The sequence below is a fragment of the Vespula vulgaris genome, chromosome 18, assembly GCF_905475345.1.
Source record: "Vespula vulgaris chromosome 18, iyVesVulg1.1, whole genome shotgun sequence".
In the NCBI taxonomy this organism is placed as follows: domain Eukaryota; kingdom Metazoa; phylum Arthropoda; class Insecta; order Hymenoptera; family Vespidae; genus Vespula; species Vespula vulgaris.
This window is the reverse complement of record NC_066603.1, coordinates 1,407,808-1,427,500: the sequence shown is the minus strand read 5'-3', so window position 1 is coordinate 1,427,500 and position 19,693 is coordinate 1,407,808. Positions and strand designations below refer to the sequence as shown.

Sequence of the window (19,693 nt, the reverse complement as noted above, 5' to 3'; positions counted from 1 at the left end):
TTTACTTTGAACCGGCCAAAGTCGAGAGATATCGATATTTAACGAGTTTCGGGGGAAATTTCAAATATTTCGATTGCGTTAAATATTTTTGAGGGAATAATTTTGTTTCTCCGATGTTCCGATAATATTTTTCAATGATTATTCTCTTCGTCTCTCTCTCTCTCCCTCTCTCTCTCTCTCTCTCTTTCTAAATTAAGAACACAAACGTTTTAATAAAACAATGACATTATAATTTATAATTTTATTACTTTAAAATTTCGAGATAGAGAAATTCTGTCTGTTAAATGGTTGACATAATTTCTGAAACGACCTGTAGAATACATGTATGTAGCAAGGATATATCCTTAATGGTCTTCCAAGATTCTCATCCTCTGTCTCCTCATCTTTCGTCGTAGGAAAAGTGCAATCAAGCCGATCGCTAATGCTCTTCCGGAAGAAGGGACAGACTCGAGTATCCCGTAGGATGGGTTACAGTATCGCATAGGACGATTCTCTTCGTGGAAATGGAATTTCCAATTATCCGACATAGCGAGAAGAGAGTAGTGCGTTCTCTTATCCTTGATGGCTCGTGTGGAACGATCCAAGTCTGTTTGAGGGATCAATCGATCGATTGGATATCAAATTTTCTATATAAAACGAGAGATACAAAAAAAAAACAGAAAGGGAAAGAAATAGTAATAGAATCCATTTTTGTATTAGAAATAAAATAAGATTTCTGTTAGGTTTTTTCTTCTCTTTTAAACCAAAAGTCTATTACAGACCTACAATTCCTCATCTTCCTTTTATACATATTTCAAATTCTATCAAAAATTCGACTAATCTGATATTATAAAACTATCATAAAATTCTATCCGTAGTAATTAAATGATAATTAACAAAGAAAACTTTATTTCTCTCAAATTATTTTCTAAAGAAAAAAAGAAACGGAAAGAGAAGAAGATAAAAATGTATATGCGGATAGAACTTTTCGTTATATATCTAATAAATGATTTATAACGTTAAGTCATTCGAATGCACCAAGTTATTTATACATATATATTAGAATGCTTACACACGCATGCACACACGTATCTAAGAATTATTAAAACTAACAAATGGAGACAATATTCTTCTCGAAATATGTCGGAGTAAATCGAAAGCGACTCGCGAATTCTGTCGCGAGAGTAAAATTGATTAATATTAAAATACGTGAGATAGAGGTAGATGTGGAGGAGGTGGAGAGTGAAAAAGAGAGAGAGAGAAAGAGAGAGAGAGAAGGGAGGGAGAGAGAGGAAAGGGAATGAGGTAGCGGATGACGGGGGTTGGGGTTTAGGGGTGAAAGGAGGGTGGGAGGGAGGGAGATGAGGAGAGGCAATGTTGGCGCGCGTTTCGTTAATAAGGATGCTGCTACCGAGTAATGGGGTGGGAGAAGGAGGGGTGGAAGGCCGGTGAGAGGAGAAGTGGTGAGGGGAGGGGGAGGGCTGGCATGAAGAGGACTGAGGGCAAACTGCCATGCCGTGGCATGGACTGCACGCCCGCCACGTGCAATTAGCAATGTTCCGGGCTTGTCGGGACTCGACTTTAATGGAGCGCATCGCATTAACCTCGGCATTTACACGTCAGACACGAAGATCGAGTGGCATCGGAGGAAAGAGATAGATAGATAGATAGATAGATAGATAGATAGGTAGGTAGGTAGAGAGAGAGAGAAAGAGAAAGAGAGAATTTGCAAGAATAAGATTGTCAAAATAGACAACAGAAAGATTTAAATGGATCAAAGGTGAACTAGCGACTCGGTTATGTCGATCTGATGTTATTCATGCTTCGTACCTTTTTTTTTGTCCCTCGATAAAAAAAATTTAATTTTCTGTTTTTCTTCTTTCTTTCATTCTTTTTTTTTTTAAATATTCCTTCGAATGTCGCGCGACTTTGGCGAGATTAAAATTTTTTAAGTTTAGATCCGTTCATTAACGTTGTTTTTTTCTTTTTTTTTTTTCTAAAATTTGTTACCTGTTTTTTTGTTCTAGTTTCTTGTCTTTGATTAATATTATTATTTAGTTAACATATCTTATAAATAATACGTAATTATTATTCTTGTTCGTGTGTTACATTAAAAATAATAGTTGGAGTGTGTGTGTTGACAAGGTTTTCAGTTTTTCACTTATATCTTTTTCATATTGTTTGTTATGATAATATTCTCTCTCTCTCTCTCTTTTATATTATGATATAGTCTCTCTCTCTCTCTCCCCTCTCTCTCTGTTTTTCTCTGTTATCTTTTCTTTCCTTTTATTTAATCTTCAAAGGAACTCGTGGATACTAGGAATAATGAAAATAGCGGTTGACGTAAACAATAACAGAGTAGTATTTCCTCTTGTATTTTCTTGTCGAATCAAAAGGAATGACTCAGTCGGTGTTTAGCGTTTGGTACATCCAGTCGTGTTGACGCTAGCAGTACTCTACTTCATAAATTAAAGTAAGTTCGAACATATCTTTTCTAACGAATTATTATATCTATAATATAATTTGGTATCATAATTAATATATGCAATAATTAGATATATAACTATATAATTGAAGATAACTTCAACTTAATAGCTGCGTATATACATCGTAATCATCGAGCATAATTAATTATTGTATAAATACGACGACATTTTCTTTAACAAATTTCTTTTTCTCTTTTAGTTTCCTATTCTTTTCTCTTTCTGTCTCTCTCTCTCTCTCTCTCTCTCTCTCTCTCTCTCTCTCTCTTTTTCTCTCTGCTTTTTTCCTTTATAAACCACTTTGAATATAGCAGCTTTATAGAATCGCACATAACAAACATATATGTATTCCGATCTGCACAATCTCGACTACATATATCCTCCACCCTAATGACTCCTCCTCTGCTTAGAATCGGACGTGTCAAAGCGTGGAGGATGTGAAACGAGGACCGTCAACGACTCGAGTCTCGTCATACATAGGTATAATATATATATATATATATGTATGTATATATGTACATGTTGACGAGCGAGCAACGTACTTTTCAAAGGTCTCCTTTCCCTTCGTTTTTACTTTTTTTCTCTCCTCTTTTTTCTCTTACTTTCTTTCTTTCTTTCATTTTCTTTTTTATTTTTCTCCCTTTAAGAAAACACAAACCACGCACGCGCACCCTTCGCAAGATGCGGGCACCCTTCCTTCCGTCTTTTCCCTTCTTAACTTTACTTATCTGAAGATTCACGATGAGCAGATTCGCGCTCGAAGAAAACGAAAAGGCATAAATCCAGCCACCTTTGCGTTAGACTCGTAACGAACGTTGGTTTGTTTATATATTTTGAAAGGACATTTGAAAGGACACGCACGCACACGTAATACATGTCTATATAAATATAAATAAATTATATGATTATAGAGAAACGTTCGTGGTAGTTGAAAATTTACGCGATGGAAACTGTGAATTCTGTAAACTAAAGATAGATAGGTAGAAGATAGATAGATAGAAAGAATGAAAGAAAGAGAGAGCGAGAGAGAGAGAGAGAGAGAGAGAAGGAGAAAAACAAATAGATATATACTGTAAGTAAAGAGTGAGTGAATATGTATGTATGAGAGACAGATACAGTAGGTTTCACGCATGAGCAATACCAGAGGAGAGATAATAACTTTGTGGTATCCAACGTGTAAGACGGCGGAAGGAAATCGCATCGTGCATGTTGAACAGTTTCGCCTTTGTCAAGAAGACCGCTGTGTAATCGGTGCAACGGCGCGGCTCGAATGCAATGGCGACCGATTTCGAATCGCGAGAGAAAGGATATACATGTATACATACACACACACACCCATTCACCACCTACACTCACGCACATAAATAGATAGATATATATGTTGTATTATGTGTATCTACAGAGAGAAAGAGAGAAAGAGAATGAATGAGACGAGAAGACGACTTTACTTATTCCGTAACGACCGAACTCTATTACCTGCCTATGTAACGCGTTCGATTCGCGCACCTGTTTCCCTTTTTCTCAATATTCATTCGAACGAAAGCTCTCTACGGAGCGGTACGTTTTTCTCCGACACAGTAAACTCTCTTTTATTATTGACAGTCCGGCAGTTTCAGAGAAAGAGAGATGGAGAAATAGAAAGCTAGAGAATGAGAGGGAATGAAAGAGAAAGAGAGAGAGAGAGAGAGAGAGAGAGAGATAGATAGATAGATAGATAGATAGATAGATAGAAATAGATAGATAGATAGAGAGAGATTGGTCTCACATCTTACGCCCACGAAACTGTCCTTTTGTGCTACGAGAAACTCGCCTTAACGACTCGAGAGCAGTATCCTTTTTCGTAGCTTTTCGCGAGGAAAATAGAAGAGGAGGAGGAAGAAGAGGAGTGGAGAGAAGCAAGGAGTGCTGGAGGAGGAGGAGGAGGAGGAAGAGAAGAACGATCGAATAACGCAAATAACGAGGAGACTCTTCTCCCTCGTCGTTCTCTCGACTCGCCTCTTGCTTCCTTCCGTTGAAGAAACTTGCAAATTTTCTTATTTATAAATCTTCTCTTGGACCTCTCTGAAATATATTTTCTCTCTCTCTCTCTCTCTCTCTCCTCCTCTCTCTCTCTCTCTCTCTCTCTCTCTCTTTCTCTTTCTCTTTCTCTCTCTCTCCCTCACTCTTTCTCTCGTATCTTTATGGGCCATTATCAGAAACCAGTCGAGTCGATAAAACTACCATACGCGGTATTATTTATTATATCAACGTTGGAACGATACTATCTATCTTTCCTTTTCTCTTTCTTTTTTTCTTTCTCTTACTCTTTTTTCCTTCTTTCTCTCTCTCTCTCTCTCTCTGTCTGTCTCACTCGGATTCATTGTTTTGCGTTATCGTTATTCCAAACGAGCCGTTCTCCTTCTTATGACATCCTTTACGTGCACATTACCCTCTCCCTCGCATTTCATTTAATGCAGTTTGTATCGCATATATTGGAATACGTTACGCTAGATATATCTTTCCAAAATGGTTAGAGGGGGTAAGGGAGGGAGAAAGAGAGGGGAGGAATAGACGGGGTAGAGCAAATTACGGTGCTGCGGCTAGGCTAACACTGTAGGTACATTAGTATTCAAAGGATGTTACACGCCGAGTGTGTAATTTAATGTTGCCGCGGCTCGTGCCGGGCAATATTTTTACAGTTTGCCCTTAACGCCCGAATCTTTTCTTCTTTTACTTTTCTTTTCTCTTCAAAACGAGAAAAAAAAAGAACGAAACGAATCTGGTCCTTTACGTTTACGAGAAACGTAATAAGAAACGTCGATAGCGACGTACTCGTTCGCGAACGATATATACACTACATACACCATCGAATACGAATCGTTTTGCTATTATTAAGCGAATTAAAAGTAATTTGATAGATATAAGTCTGATATTAAATCGACGCGTAATTGTACGATCTGAATCATCTGTCAACGGATCAAGGTTTTAAAAGGATATGCATACTTGACTTAAACTCCCGAATCGTGGATTATTATTCGTGATTAGATATTTATTATTCTACGTTATAAATTGGATGCGATAATTATCCAAGTTTTAAATATTATTCCTCTTTTACGAGCGACAAGTGAGAATTTTCATTGAATTAGTTTCTTTTCTTTTCCTTTCCTTTCGAGATTTGGAATAAAAAAGAAAATAGAATAGTCCAAAGTATAAAAGGAAAGATATCGGATCGAAACGTGTTAACGTCGGGAAAGATCGGATGATAAGTTCGAATCCTAAAATCCTGCTTCGATTTCCCGAAGAAGTTTCTTGCGCAAAGGAAAGGAGACAATACTCTCTCTCTCTCTCTTTCTCTTTCTCTCTCTTTCTCTTTCTCTCTCTTTCTCTCTCTTTCTCAAAGACCGTGGCTTCCGTTGACGTCGCATTTACGCGAAATCGAGTCTACGAATTCAAAGGCAAAACTTTTCGTTCGCGACGTACCGAACGTGGTTGCAGCTTCACGACTTTTCCTAGGCTTCGTACTTCCTTCTTCCTCCCTCTCCCTTTTTCTTTCTCTCTCTCTTTCTCTGTCTCGTTTCCCTTTCTCTCCTATATCTTTCTTTCTCTTTCATTTCTCGACTTGATACTTAACAAGAAGTCCTCGTTACTAAGCTCGAAAAGACCAACGACGAATCGCTCGTCTAATATTTACCGAACTTTATTTTAAAGGGATTACTATCTAATAAAGAAAATAATGGTAATAATAATAGTAATAATAGTAATAATGATGATAATAATAATGATAATGGTAACGATAACAATAAGAACAACGACAACACCAACACCAACACCAACAACAACAACAACAATAATAATAACGAGATAAAATACACAGAGAGAAAATGAATGGACGGGATATTATTGTTTGGTCCGAAATAAACGTTAACTATTTACACGTTTCCCAGATATCCTACATACATAGATGATAGATATGTTCTAAAACACAGTTTTAGTTATATACACTGTAGTCTATTAAATATCTCTACCATTGGATATTTGTTTCTATTCCCCGTACTGGTGGAACTACGTTTACCTCAGTGAAATGGATGCAATTCCTGTCTTTCTTTTCCTCTGTCTCTCTTCCATTCTCTCTCTCTCTCTCTTTCTGTGTGTGTGTGTCTGTCTGTCTATCTATCTCTCTCTCTTTCTCGTTCTATTTCTCTTTCTCTTTCGGTGAGAAGCAAAAGTTTCCTTCTCTACGTTGGTACACCGGTATATTAACCGTGCTCGGTATTCAAAAGCTATACGTGCGCGACCAAAGCCAGAACCAATCTCTGTGTACGATCGGAGAATTCCGTGCGCATTACTACCCCTACCTCCGCGAAGGATTTGTCAACGCAATTAAGCTCGGCGCGGATATAAGCGGTGTTTGCTTAAACGCTCGCGATAAGCTCGCTCCTCACCCTCTCTTTACCTCCTTCCTATCTCTCTCTTTCTCTCTCTCTCTCTCTCTCTCTCTCTCTCTCTCTCTCTCTCTTTATGTCTTTCTCTCTGTGTGTGTGTGTGTATGCGTGTGCGTATCACACGTATATACTACTACATACACCTATATGTACGTATGCAGCGTGTGACCAAATGAAAAGTTGTAAATATCTCGTAAATTATTTTTTCTTTCCTTTTCGTCCTCTTCAGGGAGAAACGTGAAAGTTAGAAAAATTAGAGAAGTTGTTATTGTTGTTGTTTTCTTTCTTTTAGAAGGACGAAAACTTGTTTATCAGAATATAATTTACGAAGAGAGAGCATGTTGGTTTTGAATCGATAGACATTTTTTGTGGATAAGTGATAGATGCTATTTAAATATTACAGGATGTATTATGCGAACCTTGCTTCTTTGTTTTTCTTCTTCATTCTTTTTTTTTTATCATTTCGATAATCGATGCCGAAAATTCTTTCGTCGTCTTCTCGCTAAAAAAAAAAAAAGAAAAAGAAAAGAAAAAGAAAACATAGAGAAACATAGAAAATATTTAACATATATTTAATGAGATTGCCATATCCAAAGAAATATTGTATCTCGAATAAAAGAAAGACGTTTCTTTTCGAGGTGGTGGTAGAGCATCGTACTATAATATATCCCATCCTCGACCCCCGTTCCCCGTCCATGTGTTTGGAATATATCACGTTATCACACTTTGCAAGTGAAATCGACTAGGGAAAAGTAGGCGTGGCTCGTAAGCTCATCCATCATTACGGCCGATCCAGGGGTATATTAATTAATCCTCATTACGATATCCCCGATCTCTATGACAATCTGATAAACGATCGTTTACTCAACTTGTCATGGACAGAGTGTGTAACCATCGAATAATCCTGAAGAAACCAACTCTCTTTCTCTCTCTCTCTCTCTCTCTCTTTCTCTTTATCTCTCTCTCTCTTAATCTTAATCTCATTCTATCTCGATGTTTTGAGCATGCGTTCGATAGTCTAAGTAAAAGCAGAGGGTTGATAACATTTCACGTTAAGTCATTGAAGAGTGAGGGAGACATTAAGGGAGAGAAAAAGAGAGGGAAAGAGACAGACAGACGAAAGACAAGAAGAAGAAGAAGAAGAAGAAGAAGAAGTAGAAGATGGCTATCCGATCCATGGTGGCATGAAAACGCGCGAAGCTCGGCAGATATTTTAATGGAAGTTCGAACTTAAGATATTTCGTGAAGCACAACCAACGACGACGACGACGACGACGACGACGAAGACGACGACGACGATGACGACGACGAAGACGAAGGCAAGGGCGGTACTGGAGTGTTCATAATGAGATGTTAATGGAGTGGCTGGGAAAAAAGGGTGGGCGTCACGTCACGGTATCGACAGGTTCTCTAAACCCACCAGTAGAACCATCCTTTCCTTCGTTCTCTCTCTCTCTCTCTCTCTCTCTCTCTCTCTTTCTCTCTCTCTATTTTATTCACTCTTTCGTCTTATCTACTTTCCATTCTTTTTTTTTCTTGTCTCTCCTTCTTCTTTCTCTTTCTCTTTCTACTTCTCTTTTTTCTCCTCCTCCTTCTCTTTCTCTCTCTCTCTCTCTCTCTCTCTCTCTCTCTCTCTCTCTCTCTCTCTCTCTCCTTCATTCCTTTTTTAGGATCGAAGATATCGTACCATCACGCGACGTGTCCTTGTGTGCCTTTTCTAACGAAAAGGGTCATTCGTCGGATCGAAACTGCTTCAACGTGATAGGACACTGTACAATCTATTTTACCAAGTATCGCGGACCTAATATCGTCTACTATCACGAAACACCCCCAACTTTTAAATGAGATTCTCTTTGAAAAATCTTTTTAACACAACGAAGATATAGGTGTGCGTGTGTGTGTATGTGTGCAGGTGGTTGTGTGTATTTCTTTATATTTTTCCTATCTTCTAATTTCATTTAAAATTATTATTTGATATTATCTATACGTATAGGTATCGTTAATACTCCGTGATACCGAAGAATAATTAACATGGGGAACAATCAGGATATTCATTTACATTTTTGAATTATTAATTGTTCTCTCGATTATAATTAAATATCGCGAACGGAACGAAATCGCGTGGAAACGTTCTATATATCATTTACTGCGATATGGGATTTAAAAAAAAAATGTCTTCTTTGACAAACAACAAATAAAGCTCATTTCCAAGGAAAAAATGATGCGAAGTTTTTTAGTTTTTTCTGTTTTATTTTTTACGATCTTTTCTTCCCGATCGATTTGATTGATTTTGATGGACTCAATTTAAATGAAATCATTATACGACTGGTGGAGAAGTTTGGAGTAGGAAATAAGTCGGAAAAATAGATAGACCTACTACTCTCGATATATGTATGTACATATGTACATACGTATCCATGTGTTACGTGTATTCACGCATATATAGTTACTCGAAGCACAGAATGAGTGAGTAACATTGAAGCCTAGCGTAATTGCGGAACAAGCAAGCAGCTCTGTTACAGGTGCGCTTAGAAATACGTATCTACTATTCGACGGAGAGATAGAGATAGAGAAAGAGAGAGATAGATGGATAGATAGATAGATAGATAGATGGGTAGATAGATAGAGACAGAGATAAAGAGAGAGAGAGAGAGAGAGAGTAGCGGACTATTTTCGGGGAATATTTGATCACCCTCCGGGCTCTATACCCGTTCGACGCGTACCATCATCAAATATCGCTGACGCCAAAGCGTAACGAAGTGCTGAACGATTTCCACTTTGGTCTCTGAATAGTAGCGCGATCGGTTCTGAACCCTAACCAATTGCTATACAGACAGAATAGTAGGGAGTATTTATATCTGAAAATCTAAATGTCTCTTTCTAATCGTCACTTTTATACCATTCGAAACTAAGCAATCGATTGTACTATTATATTTCGATCGTAAAGACTTAAGAACCAAAATTTTTTAGTTATTTCTTTCGTCGTTAAAGTCAATAGATCTTTCACGAAAGAGAGCAAGAAAGAGAAAGAGAGAGAGAGAGAGGAGATTCTAATTGATAAAAAAAATATTTCGTTAGATTCGACCACGAACTCATAAAACTAGATGGAAGATCGTGTTGTAAAAGTAACCGTAGAGAAGGAAAATCGTCGAAGGTTGAATATTCAGGATATCAGTGGAAAGCGTTTTACGCGCTGGCTCGTATGCGAGCTCACATATTTTATATGTCTTTTTATGTATATACATACATACATACATACATGCATGTATATATATGTATATATATGTATATATATTCCTGAGTTTGCATCACGTATGTAGATACCTATCCCACCTTTATTCGCGATCTTCTACGGGCCAGAATTCCGATTCTGTCTGGAGAAACGCGGAGAAAAGTTCGCTACGTTGGACAGCAGTCTACGTATGTGTATAGTGTATATGTATATATATATATATATATATATATATATATATATATATATATAAATACATATATACATGAATTCAATCCTATATATTCTCACTCGTAATAATTTCTTTTTATCGTTCAATCTGCTTTTTTCCTTTAACTTTTTCCATTATATGCTGTAGTTTGGTACGAAGAATTTTCTTGAATAAATTTCGAGTGTTCCTCTCATTATTTTGTTAGCTCGATAATTAATAATTATCGACAATGATAAATATCGAATTACTTTCGATACTATCGAATATAATTATTAGTAGATATCTATGTACATATTTCTATAGGTATGCATATTCATTGATAATAATTTTTTTTGAACTTTCCACTCTCTCTCTCTCTCTCTAACCTTTTTTTATACAGATAGAATGAAAATTCATCGTTATTAATCGAAGATATCTGACTAGCTTTGTTTTCGTTATTTCTTCCTCATAATTAGTAACTATTGATAACAATGAATATCAAATTACTTTAACCCCTCTTTGGTAACTTTTCTTCCATCTACTCCAAACCACCCACCCGCTCTTCTCCATCCTATATAGTATATCACGAGTATCGTTATTATTAATTTATTAATTGCGTTATCTGTTCGTAACGTTATTGCAATTATTATATCGTGCTTGGTGTATCCGTTAATGGAGATAAAGTTAGACACGGGGTGGGCGTAGAATATCGGCAGGAGAGTTTGAACGAAGAGGAATAAGGTAACTTTGGAGACGACGCGAGAGATCTCTCCCACTTTCTCTCTCTCTCTCTCCCTCTCTCTCTCCCTCTTTCTCTCGTCGTGTTTAACAAAGAACGGTGATCCAATATATGTCGGCCGTACCGTACGCAAATGTCAGCGACAGCTTAAATAAACTAGTTTCATAAGCGTCGCGCATGCTACTAGTGCAAGAGGTGCAAGCGAGAACACACTCTCTCTCTCTCCCTCTCTCTCTTTCTCTCTCTTTCTCTGTATATATATATATCTTTCTCTCTCTTCCTCTCTCTCTCTTTCTCTCTCTATATGCTGCGTTCGAGGTCATGCGAGCGACGGCGGGGTACGGCTTTTAGATTTATTTCCTTCCTCATAAATTTGACGCAACCCTCCTCACCTAAAATACCCGACTATCTACCTACGATCATCGTTGATGAATCGGTCGTGCCATTTACGATGAACACACGGTTGAATTATTTATCGTTCATATTATTGCGCGAATACTTGGAATAGTTCGACCGACGTTATCTATACTTTTTTCCTTTTCTTCTATTTCCTTTCCTTTTTTCTTCTTCTTTTTTTTTCTTCTTAACATCTTTCTGGTTGGTTAGTTAGGGGATTTTTTTTTTTTCTTTTATTTGCAAAGAAGCGAATACATGGTTCGATGTAAAAATTGTTATTGATGGGTTCGATCGATATATCAAGTGATATATTTTATTAATGAGCTTTTTTTTATTTAATATTTATTGTATATTAATGTCATTATCGTAATAATTCATGCAGGACAGATGAACAAAATTCTAATATACTATAGTATACGCTTGTAGTTTAAAAATAAAAAAAGGAAGGACGAAGCTAAAAATTTCTTACTTCCTCTTTTGTTTCTTTTTTTTTTACAATGTCAATATTACGGAATCTTCATATATGCAGCTTCTAACTTGTTTGACATAATGCTTGATATAATGTTTAAAGACAGATCGTTTGTTTGACATATCAAATGCATGCTTTACAAAATATCTATGTCGGTGTATAGAGAAAATGTCTATATATCTTTAGAAATAACCTTTCTCGGAACAAATTCTTAAATTCTTATCAATATTTGTTCGTCAGCAACATTGTTGAATCGATATTCGATTTATATCGCCGAGGCCACCTTGAGATATGAGAATACGTAATAAATTCGTATAATTACGTTATAATTACTTTCGAACGTTGCTTGATAATACATATTTCTCTATTAAAAATCCATTTGTTTATTAATGAATCTACATCTTCGATTTTTCTGAACAATTAAAATCATAAAACTCGCATAAAATTGCAAGAATTATATTCTACATGGAATATTAAACATTTAACAAACGTGATATCTTCTTCCTATTTTTTCAAAAACTTTTAGAAAAAACAATATAATATCAATTTAAAATCATATATTTAACAATGATATAAAATTTCTAATGAAGATCGAACTAATAATATTCTACATAAATATTCAAATAAAATTCAAATAAATATTCAAATAAAATCGAATAGATTTAACGTGATAAAAGAGAAATATATTATTCTTATTACGCAATTAGACACGTTCATTTGAGAGTTAACAAATTAAGGAGTATGCAGTAAAAGTATTTTGAATGTAGTTACAAATTCGATAGAAATTCTAAATTCGAAGAAGAGAGAACTCGAACGAAAGATCTAAATGGCTTTACGTAAGTAAGTATATATACGATTTGTATAAAATTAACTTGTTAACTCGAACGTATCGTAGTTAATGAAGATCGAATTAGAACATTTAAACTCTTCCATAAGTTATACATTATGTGTATATATATATATATATATATATATATATATATATATATATATATATATCTTCGATTTCACCTCTCTTAAGAAGCCAATAGCAATATATTCGACTTTTCGAGAACGTCTTAACGAACGTCAAACGTTTAGGTAGTTTTACCTGACATCGAATTGATCGATCGACAGCTCGAGAAGAGTCGAGAACGAGATCGATTCGATATCGAGAGCTTATTTTTCAAGCGTCTCGTCTCACGATTTTATAAGCGAAGTGGGTATCATCGATATCGCTCAAAAATATATATACATATATATACATATATATATATGATATATTATATAATATATTATAATATAATATATATATGTATAGATATATGTATGCGTATATACTCTATCTCGCCTTACTCGAGCTATTAGTATCGCGATGGTGGTTCGTTGAATATTCGGTATTCATCTTGTGAAACATTTGACAGGCATTAATAGTTGGCTATGAGAAGATTGAAAAGGTTGTTAAATCACGATCAAACGTTCTTTCATCTAATCGAAAAGAGTATCTTTTGTTTCTTTTTCTTTTCATTATCTTTTCTTTCTATTAAATAATAATAAAAGTAAAGGGGGAATTATAAGGAATTGTAATGGGATTGATCAATTCTTTTTATTTTTGGGGATTGGATTAAGCGTCAATCCATGATTTTGATGACCTATAAAAATCTATGATCTATAAAAATATGATTGTATATAAATTTTAAGAACTTCAACATATCGTAAATCTAAAAACAAAAAAAAAAGAGATAAAACATTATATTTCAAAGAATTACAATTTTCATCAATCTCAATCAACTCGACCGTCTCTTTAAATTTCATTTGTTAAATCTACATAGAGAAAGAAAGAGAGAGAGAGAGAGAGAGAGAGAGAGAGAGAGAGAGAGAGAGAGAGAGAGAGAGAGAGAGAGAGAGAGAGAGCCAGACAGAATCCATAAAAGATAGACCCCCATTCGTCAAGAATTTCTGGAAATCGAGACAGTGTTGACACGATATTATCTTCTTATCGTGTAAATGAGTTTTGTAGACGGTTCCCTTAAAGACATCTTGTAATAAGGGTTGAAAGGGAATGAGAGAGAAAGAAGAAGAAGAAGAAGAAGAAGAAGAAGAAGAAGAAGAAGAAGAAGGAACCCTACTCGTGATAAAAAGATAAAACAAAACAGCTGTGCTGTTTAGTCAAATAAAAGAAATTATAATTGTACTTCTTCTATTTTCCTTAAAATTCGTGTGGTCAATTTTCTCTTTGGATAGAAATGAACAATTTATTGTGATCCTTGAACGATTAATATGTCAATCGAAGTTGACACATGAGAATCACTAGAGAGAAGAGGGTGACGTTATGAAAAGCGAGTGAGAAAGAAAGACAGAGAGACAGACAGAATGAGAGAGAGACAGAGAGAGAGAGAGAGAGAGAGAGAGGGAGAGGGAGAGAGAGAGAGAGAGAGAGAGAGAGTGAAAGAGAGAGTGAGAGAAGAGAATGGTACAGACAGTGGCCTAACTCTTTCTCTTTCTCTCTGCGAGTGATGGCAAGGGTTGTGACGGGGTACAATATAGTCAGTTTCGAGGTACAAGGGTACACATCGGCAAGCCGAAAGTTCGTTCGGTGGAAACGGACGATAAAGCCGTCAATGACGAACCATTCGACGGAAGTCTGCCCGCTGAAAACGTTTCCGGCCTTACCATTTCTGTGACGCGGGTTCTCTTCCTCTTTCCCTCTTTCTCTCTTTCTCTGTCTCTCTGTCTCTCTGTCTCTTTTTGTCTCTCTCTGTCTCTCTTCATCATTCGCCTGCCTCTCTTTTGCAACAAGATTGCAACGAATGGACTGTCTCGAGAATATAATGCAACGTTTTCGAAAACACTTTCTTTTCTTTTCTTTTCTTTTCTTTTTTTTCCTATCTTTTTGTTTGTTTTTGCATCATGTTAAGACCATCCGAAAAAGTGTTCCGTTTGATTTGTAAAAGTTTGACTTCAGCTTGTTTTATTATTTATTTATTTATTTATTTATTTATTTAATTAATGTTTTTTTTTTTTTTGAAATTAAATTGAAGGAAAATTTGTTGATGCATTGAACGATTGATACGGGTTTAATAATATATTTTTTGTTTAATATAGGATATTCTAAAAGTTCTCGTATAATTTTTACAAATTAAATTAGTATTTTCTTCTTTTTTTTTTTAGAGATTTTGCAGAGTTCATTCTTTTTTTCTGTTTCCTCTGTTTTATTACGATACGATCGATACGATTATACAATCATATTTTTTATTAAACCAATATCTATAAATTCAATTATCTATAAATATCTATAAATAAGATTTATTTAACATAAAGTAATATATCGGTGCAATGGTCAGTTTTCGTTTTTCTTTTTTTTTCGAATTTTTTCTTTTCTCGTTATAATCGCTGTACTAAAAAATTGTCTGTATTGTTTCAGGCATGTTATGCGTCAAAAAACCAACGACGGTGGCTCGCGTGGAAGATGATGCGGTTAAGTAGATAAGAAAAAAGAAAAGAGAGAGAGAGTGAGAGAGAGAGTGAGAGTGAGAGAGAGAGAGAGAGAGAGAGTGTGTGAGAGTGTGGGTAAGACGGAGTGAGAGGTAAAGAGGGAAGGAAAAGAAGAAAGGCCTGTCTTCATCTTAGAAGACACCAGGAGAGACGAGAGGAATCATCAGCAGCTGATTCTGAGTGGTGCACGATGCTCTGCTATCGCGCTCTTGTCTTTCTTTTTGCTGTCAACGTGCCAATCGGTGAGTCTACAAACATTATCGTCCATCATCGCTATCATAATAACCACCATAATAACCATCATAATCGTTTAGGATCAGGAAAGATAATTACTCTCATAATAATTATCTTTTGTAGGGACACCGATCCCGAAATATCTTATTCCTAATCTCATATATTTTTTTTTTTGTTATAACTTTTTCGTAGGGGTCATGAAAGATCGTAATTCTCATGAAAATAAATTTTTCCGATAAAAGGAATATCGATAATGAAAAATTTTATTTCGACGACTTAGTGAAATTAATTGGAATAATTAATTTCGTATCAATGATCGGTCAACTTATATACATGCTCTGTGTGTGTGTGTGTGTGTGTTTATATATATATATATATATATATATATATATATATATATATCTGTAAATATAAATTTTAACGATAATTCCCAGACATAGGTTTCATTATTCATCATACGATATTCTTTTTAGTTTTGTTTTATAGCTTTTCGTTTTATGAATAAAATTCAATTGATCAGTTTGAGACTATCTTCGTCTGAATCATATTGATTTTATTTTTCAGCTTAAATTAATCAATATAGAACTAAATTAGTATGTCGTTGATACGATTAATACAATGAAAGATATATTCTTGTTCCTTTTTGTTAATATTTGCATACAAATAAATGAAGTTCATACAACAAATTTTTTTTATTTTTTTTTTTCTCTATATTTTCCACATTGTCGACGAAATTAGATTAAAAAGGAATTAGATTGGAAAGTCAGAAATCTTTTTTTAATTCAAATATTTGTTCGTGTCATATATTTAGATTTCAAAGTGACAAATATAAAAATCTAAAATATCCTAACTTTCGAAGATAACGACCATTCACATTTTTAACTACACTAAAAGTGTATTGGAAAGTTTTTAAAGAACCTAAAAATATAAGTGTCGTTTTGGTCTCGTCTATGTACTTACATGTATGTGTATATATGCACGTATATGTACATATATATGCTGGAATAATTTTACCTATTTTCACATTTATCTATCTAAAAAGACACGTGACACATTTTATTGAGACATCCGTGAGAGACATCCGTGAGAGACACTCGATATTTTGTTCAAATGATAAAATTTATTTGATTGTTTCTATACATACGTGTATTCGAGTCAATTAAATCGACCTATATATCCATTAAAAAAGGAAACCTTTCTTATTGACTTTTACATCCTATAAAATAATTTCTCTCTCTCTCTCTATATATATATATATTGTCACGAATTTAATAATAAAACGAATGCGAAAATTACTAATACAATGTTCCGTTCGATATTCAATGATCAATTACATTGATCTAAGAAATCTTGCAGCAATTACCATAATTAATGCATAAAATAATGTTATAAAAGAAAACGAGCAATATATAAAGATTAATATCTTTTTTATACATATTCAATCTTGAGAATCTTGTAGAATAGAAGACGTCATATAAATACATACGATTAATGTATAAATAATGGGATTAAAGTTTTAGGAAAATGTAAGAGGTCAGGCAAGGACCTTTGACCGAGTCTGAGAGGTTGGGAGGGGAGTTAGAGAGTTACAAGAGGAGGGGTAGATAGGAAAATCAGTCGTTTCTGCCAACGACGATGTCCGGAACAGACGAGATGCGCAATGCCGAACCCGTGTTATACGATCCTGAGGAAATAGATTTCCTATGTGTATGTATATATCTTATATATACATATATATATAGGCATACAGATATATAGATATCTATATATATAGAAACGATCCCTGGTCAACTTCTGGTACTGATGTTTATTCGACGAAGTGGAGGCGGCGCGTCGCGAGTAGCGCTGCGCTTGTCGTTCGAATTAAATTGCCGCGAGCGGCCTCAAATGCTTTTCCGTGCGAGAGGAAAAGCGTCTGCGTCTGATTTCGTCCTCTCCTCGATCCGTTTTCTCCTTTTCCTTCTTAGAATTTCATTACGTCTTACCAAGCAACGCGATCGCATGAAATCAGGAAACGAATTTGATCTTTTACTTGTTCCCTTTTTCCTCTTCTCTTCGTTTCGCTTCTTCCTGTTTTCTTTCGTTCGTTCTTTTTTTATTTTTATTATTGTTTTTGTTTTCTTTATAATTGACCATCCCATCGTTCTGATAATTTAATGCTGGGTAATTTTAATTCAATTCGATTTCTGTTTTTATGGTGATGTTAATGATCTGTGTATTATACTTTTAGTTATTATAATATCCTGTAAGGATTCTAGTTTCTCCATATCTTTTAATTTTTCGTTTATCCTTCGACTCATCTCAGTAGATACATACATATATATATGTATATAGTACATTTATAATATGCTGCGCATATTATAAATATATATAATATAATACCATTTACATGCTATGGTAAAAGGATAAAGTAAATATTGTGACAAAAGAGGAAATAAATATCGTAGTATAATACGACAAAAAGATGAAATAAATATTACAACAAAAAGATACGGGGGGCTGGAGAAGGGGTGGAGTGAGGAAACAAATATTGTAGCAATACCATGACGAAAGGATAAAGTAGATATTACTATAAAAATGAAAATAAATATTGTCGACGATACTCGAGAGGACGCTCGATGTTGTACATACGTATCTATTCGTAAACGTTTAATTATCATATCGCATTTCAATCTTCAAAGAACGATATGTTTTTATCTAATACAATCGTTTTTCTATTCGCGATAAAAGTTTCGAACGACAAGTATTCTCTTCGATAAACGTTTCGTTCGCTCGGTTTTGTTCGAACGAATTCTCACTAAGGAAAGAAACGTTGTGAAAAGGGCGGATAAGAAAAAGGGTGGGAGGGGGAGGGAAAGGAGGAAATTCGATCTCTCTTTGCGGCAACAGATAAGATTGTTTGTCCATAACGCGGTCGATCCGATTGTTCGACGCAAAGAAGAAGAAGAAGAAGAAGAACCCTTTCCCTTTTTCTTCGTCTTCGTCTCCCCAAGTCCTTCTTCTTCTTCACCTCCTCGTCCTCCACCATTTCCTCCTTCTCCTTTTTTTATTCCTCTGTTCCTTCTGCTTCCTCCCACTCCCTTATCTGAAAACAACGAGCCTTCCGGCCAAATTGCTTGGCCCGAGCAAAACGTGATTAATCGCTCTCGTTTTCTTTTTCCTTCTAATCTCCCCCTTCTTCATCGCTACTTTCCTTCTAATCTACGCTCGATAATCGAATAAATCTTTGCCACTTTTTTCCCCCTCTTTCTAGCTTTCTCTTTCTCTTTCTCTCTCCCTATCTACCTCCCTCGCCCTCTCCCCTTCCACTTTTTACATAGAATTACATTACAAAAACACAATGGTATCTTTGAATCGCGCAGATAAAAAACTAATCGAGACAAGGAGAAAGAATGGAAATTCGTGAATAATAACGGGACAAAGGCTAAAGATAAATAGAATATTTATGTATATTCGTCTCTCTGCGTTAGAATATAACATTTTTAATTTGCGACGACACTGAGTTTGGTTAAAATCATTATTGAACGATTAGACGAGCGAGACGAGGAAAGATAGGAATGATCGAGGGAAAGAGAAATGAAAGAGAGAACAAGAAAAAAGAGAAAGACAAAGATAGAGAAGTTTGTATGTGTTTTGTCTGTTCGTTTTCCATTTTGTATGTGTGTTAGGTATAGAAGGATCGCAGGCTCGTGACAGGAGGGCTCGAGTTCGATTTGATCGCATTGCATTGCTAGCCGAGAATGTGCACGGCAGCAGTGGCTGCTTGCCGGTGTGCCTTGTATCGGTCGTGGTGAGATTCGAAAGTAGATTGGGAAGAGCCGGGGCAAGCGTGCGGCAGACAGCCGAGGTAATACATACAATCTCCCTTGTTGTCTGGCATCGAGTTGCCCCGAGAAAGATAGAAAGAGAGAGAGAGAGAGAGGGTGAGAGGAAAGGGGTGTAAAGAGGGAGAGGGAGAGAGTTCTGAAAAGCGTGCCAGCCACCGGAAGTCTTATAAACAATCCCAAGAGCGACGGCTACCAGACTACCTCTCCCTCTTTTTCTCTTTTTCTCTCTTTCTCTCTCTCTCTCTCTCT

General features: G+C 35.6%; 1 protein-coding gene across 10 annotated transcripts in view; it reads left to right on the top strand.

Annotated features, from left to right (window-relative positions):
- LOC127070480 (lachesin-like) overlaps nt 1-19,693 on the top strand; it is a 143,772-nt gene that overhangs the window by 57,839 nt on the left and 66,240 nt on the right. For 9 of the 10 annotated variants that reach the window (XM_051008529.1, XM_051008524.1, XM_051008528.1 and 6 more), the window contains one exon: nt 15,313-15,625. In XM_051008529.1, the coding sequence (XP_050864486.1) occupies nt 15,574-15,625 (52 nt within the window). In that variant the 5' untranslated portion in view covers nt 15,313-15,573. Of the gene's footprint in view, nt 1-2,289; nt 2,453-15,312; nt 15,626-19,693 lie in introns of those variants that run through there. The other variant, XM_051008523.1, reaches the window with a different exon arrangement.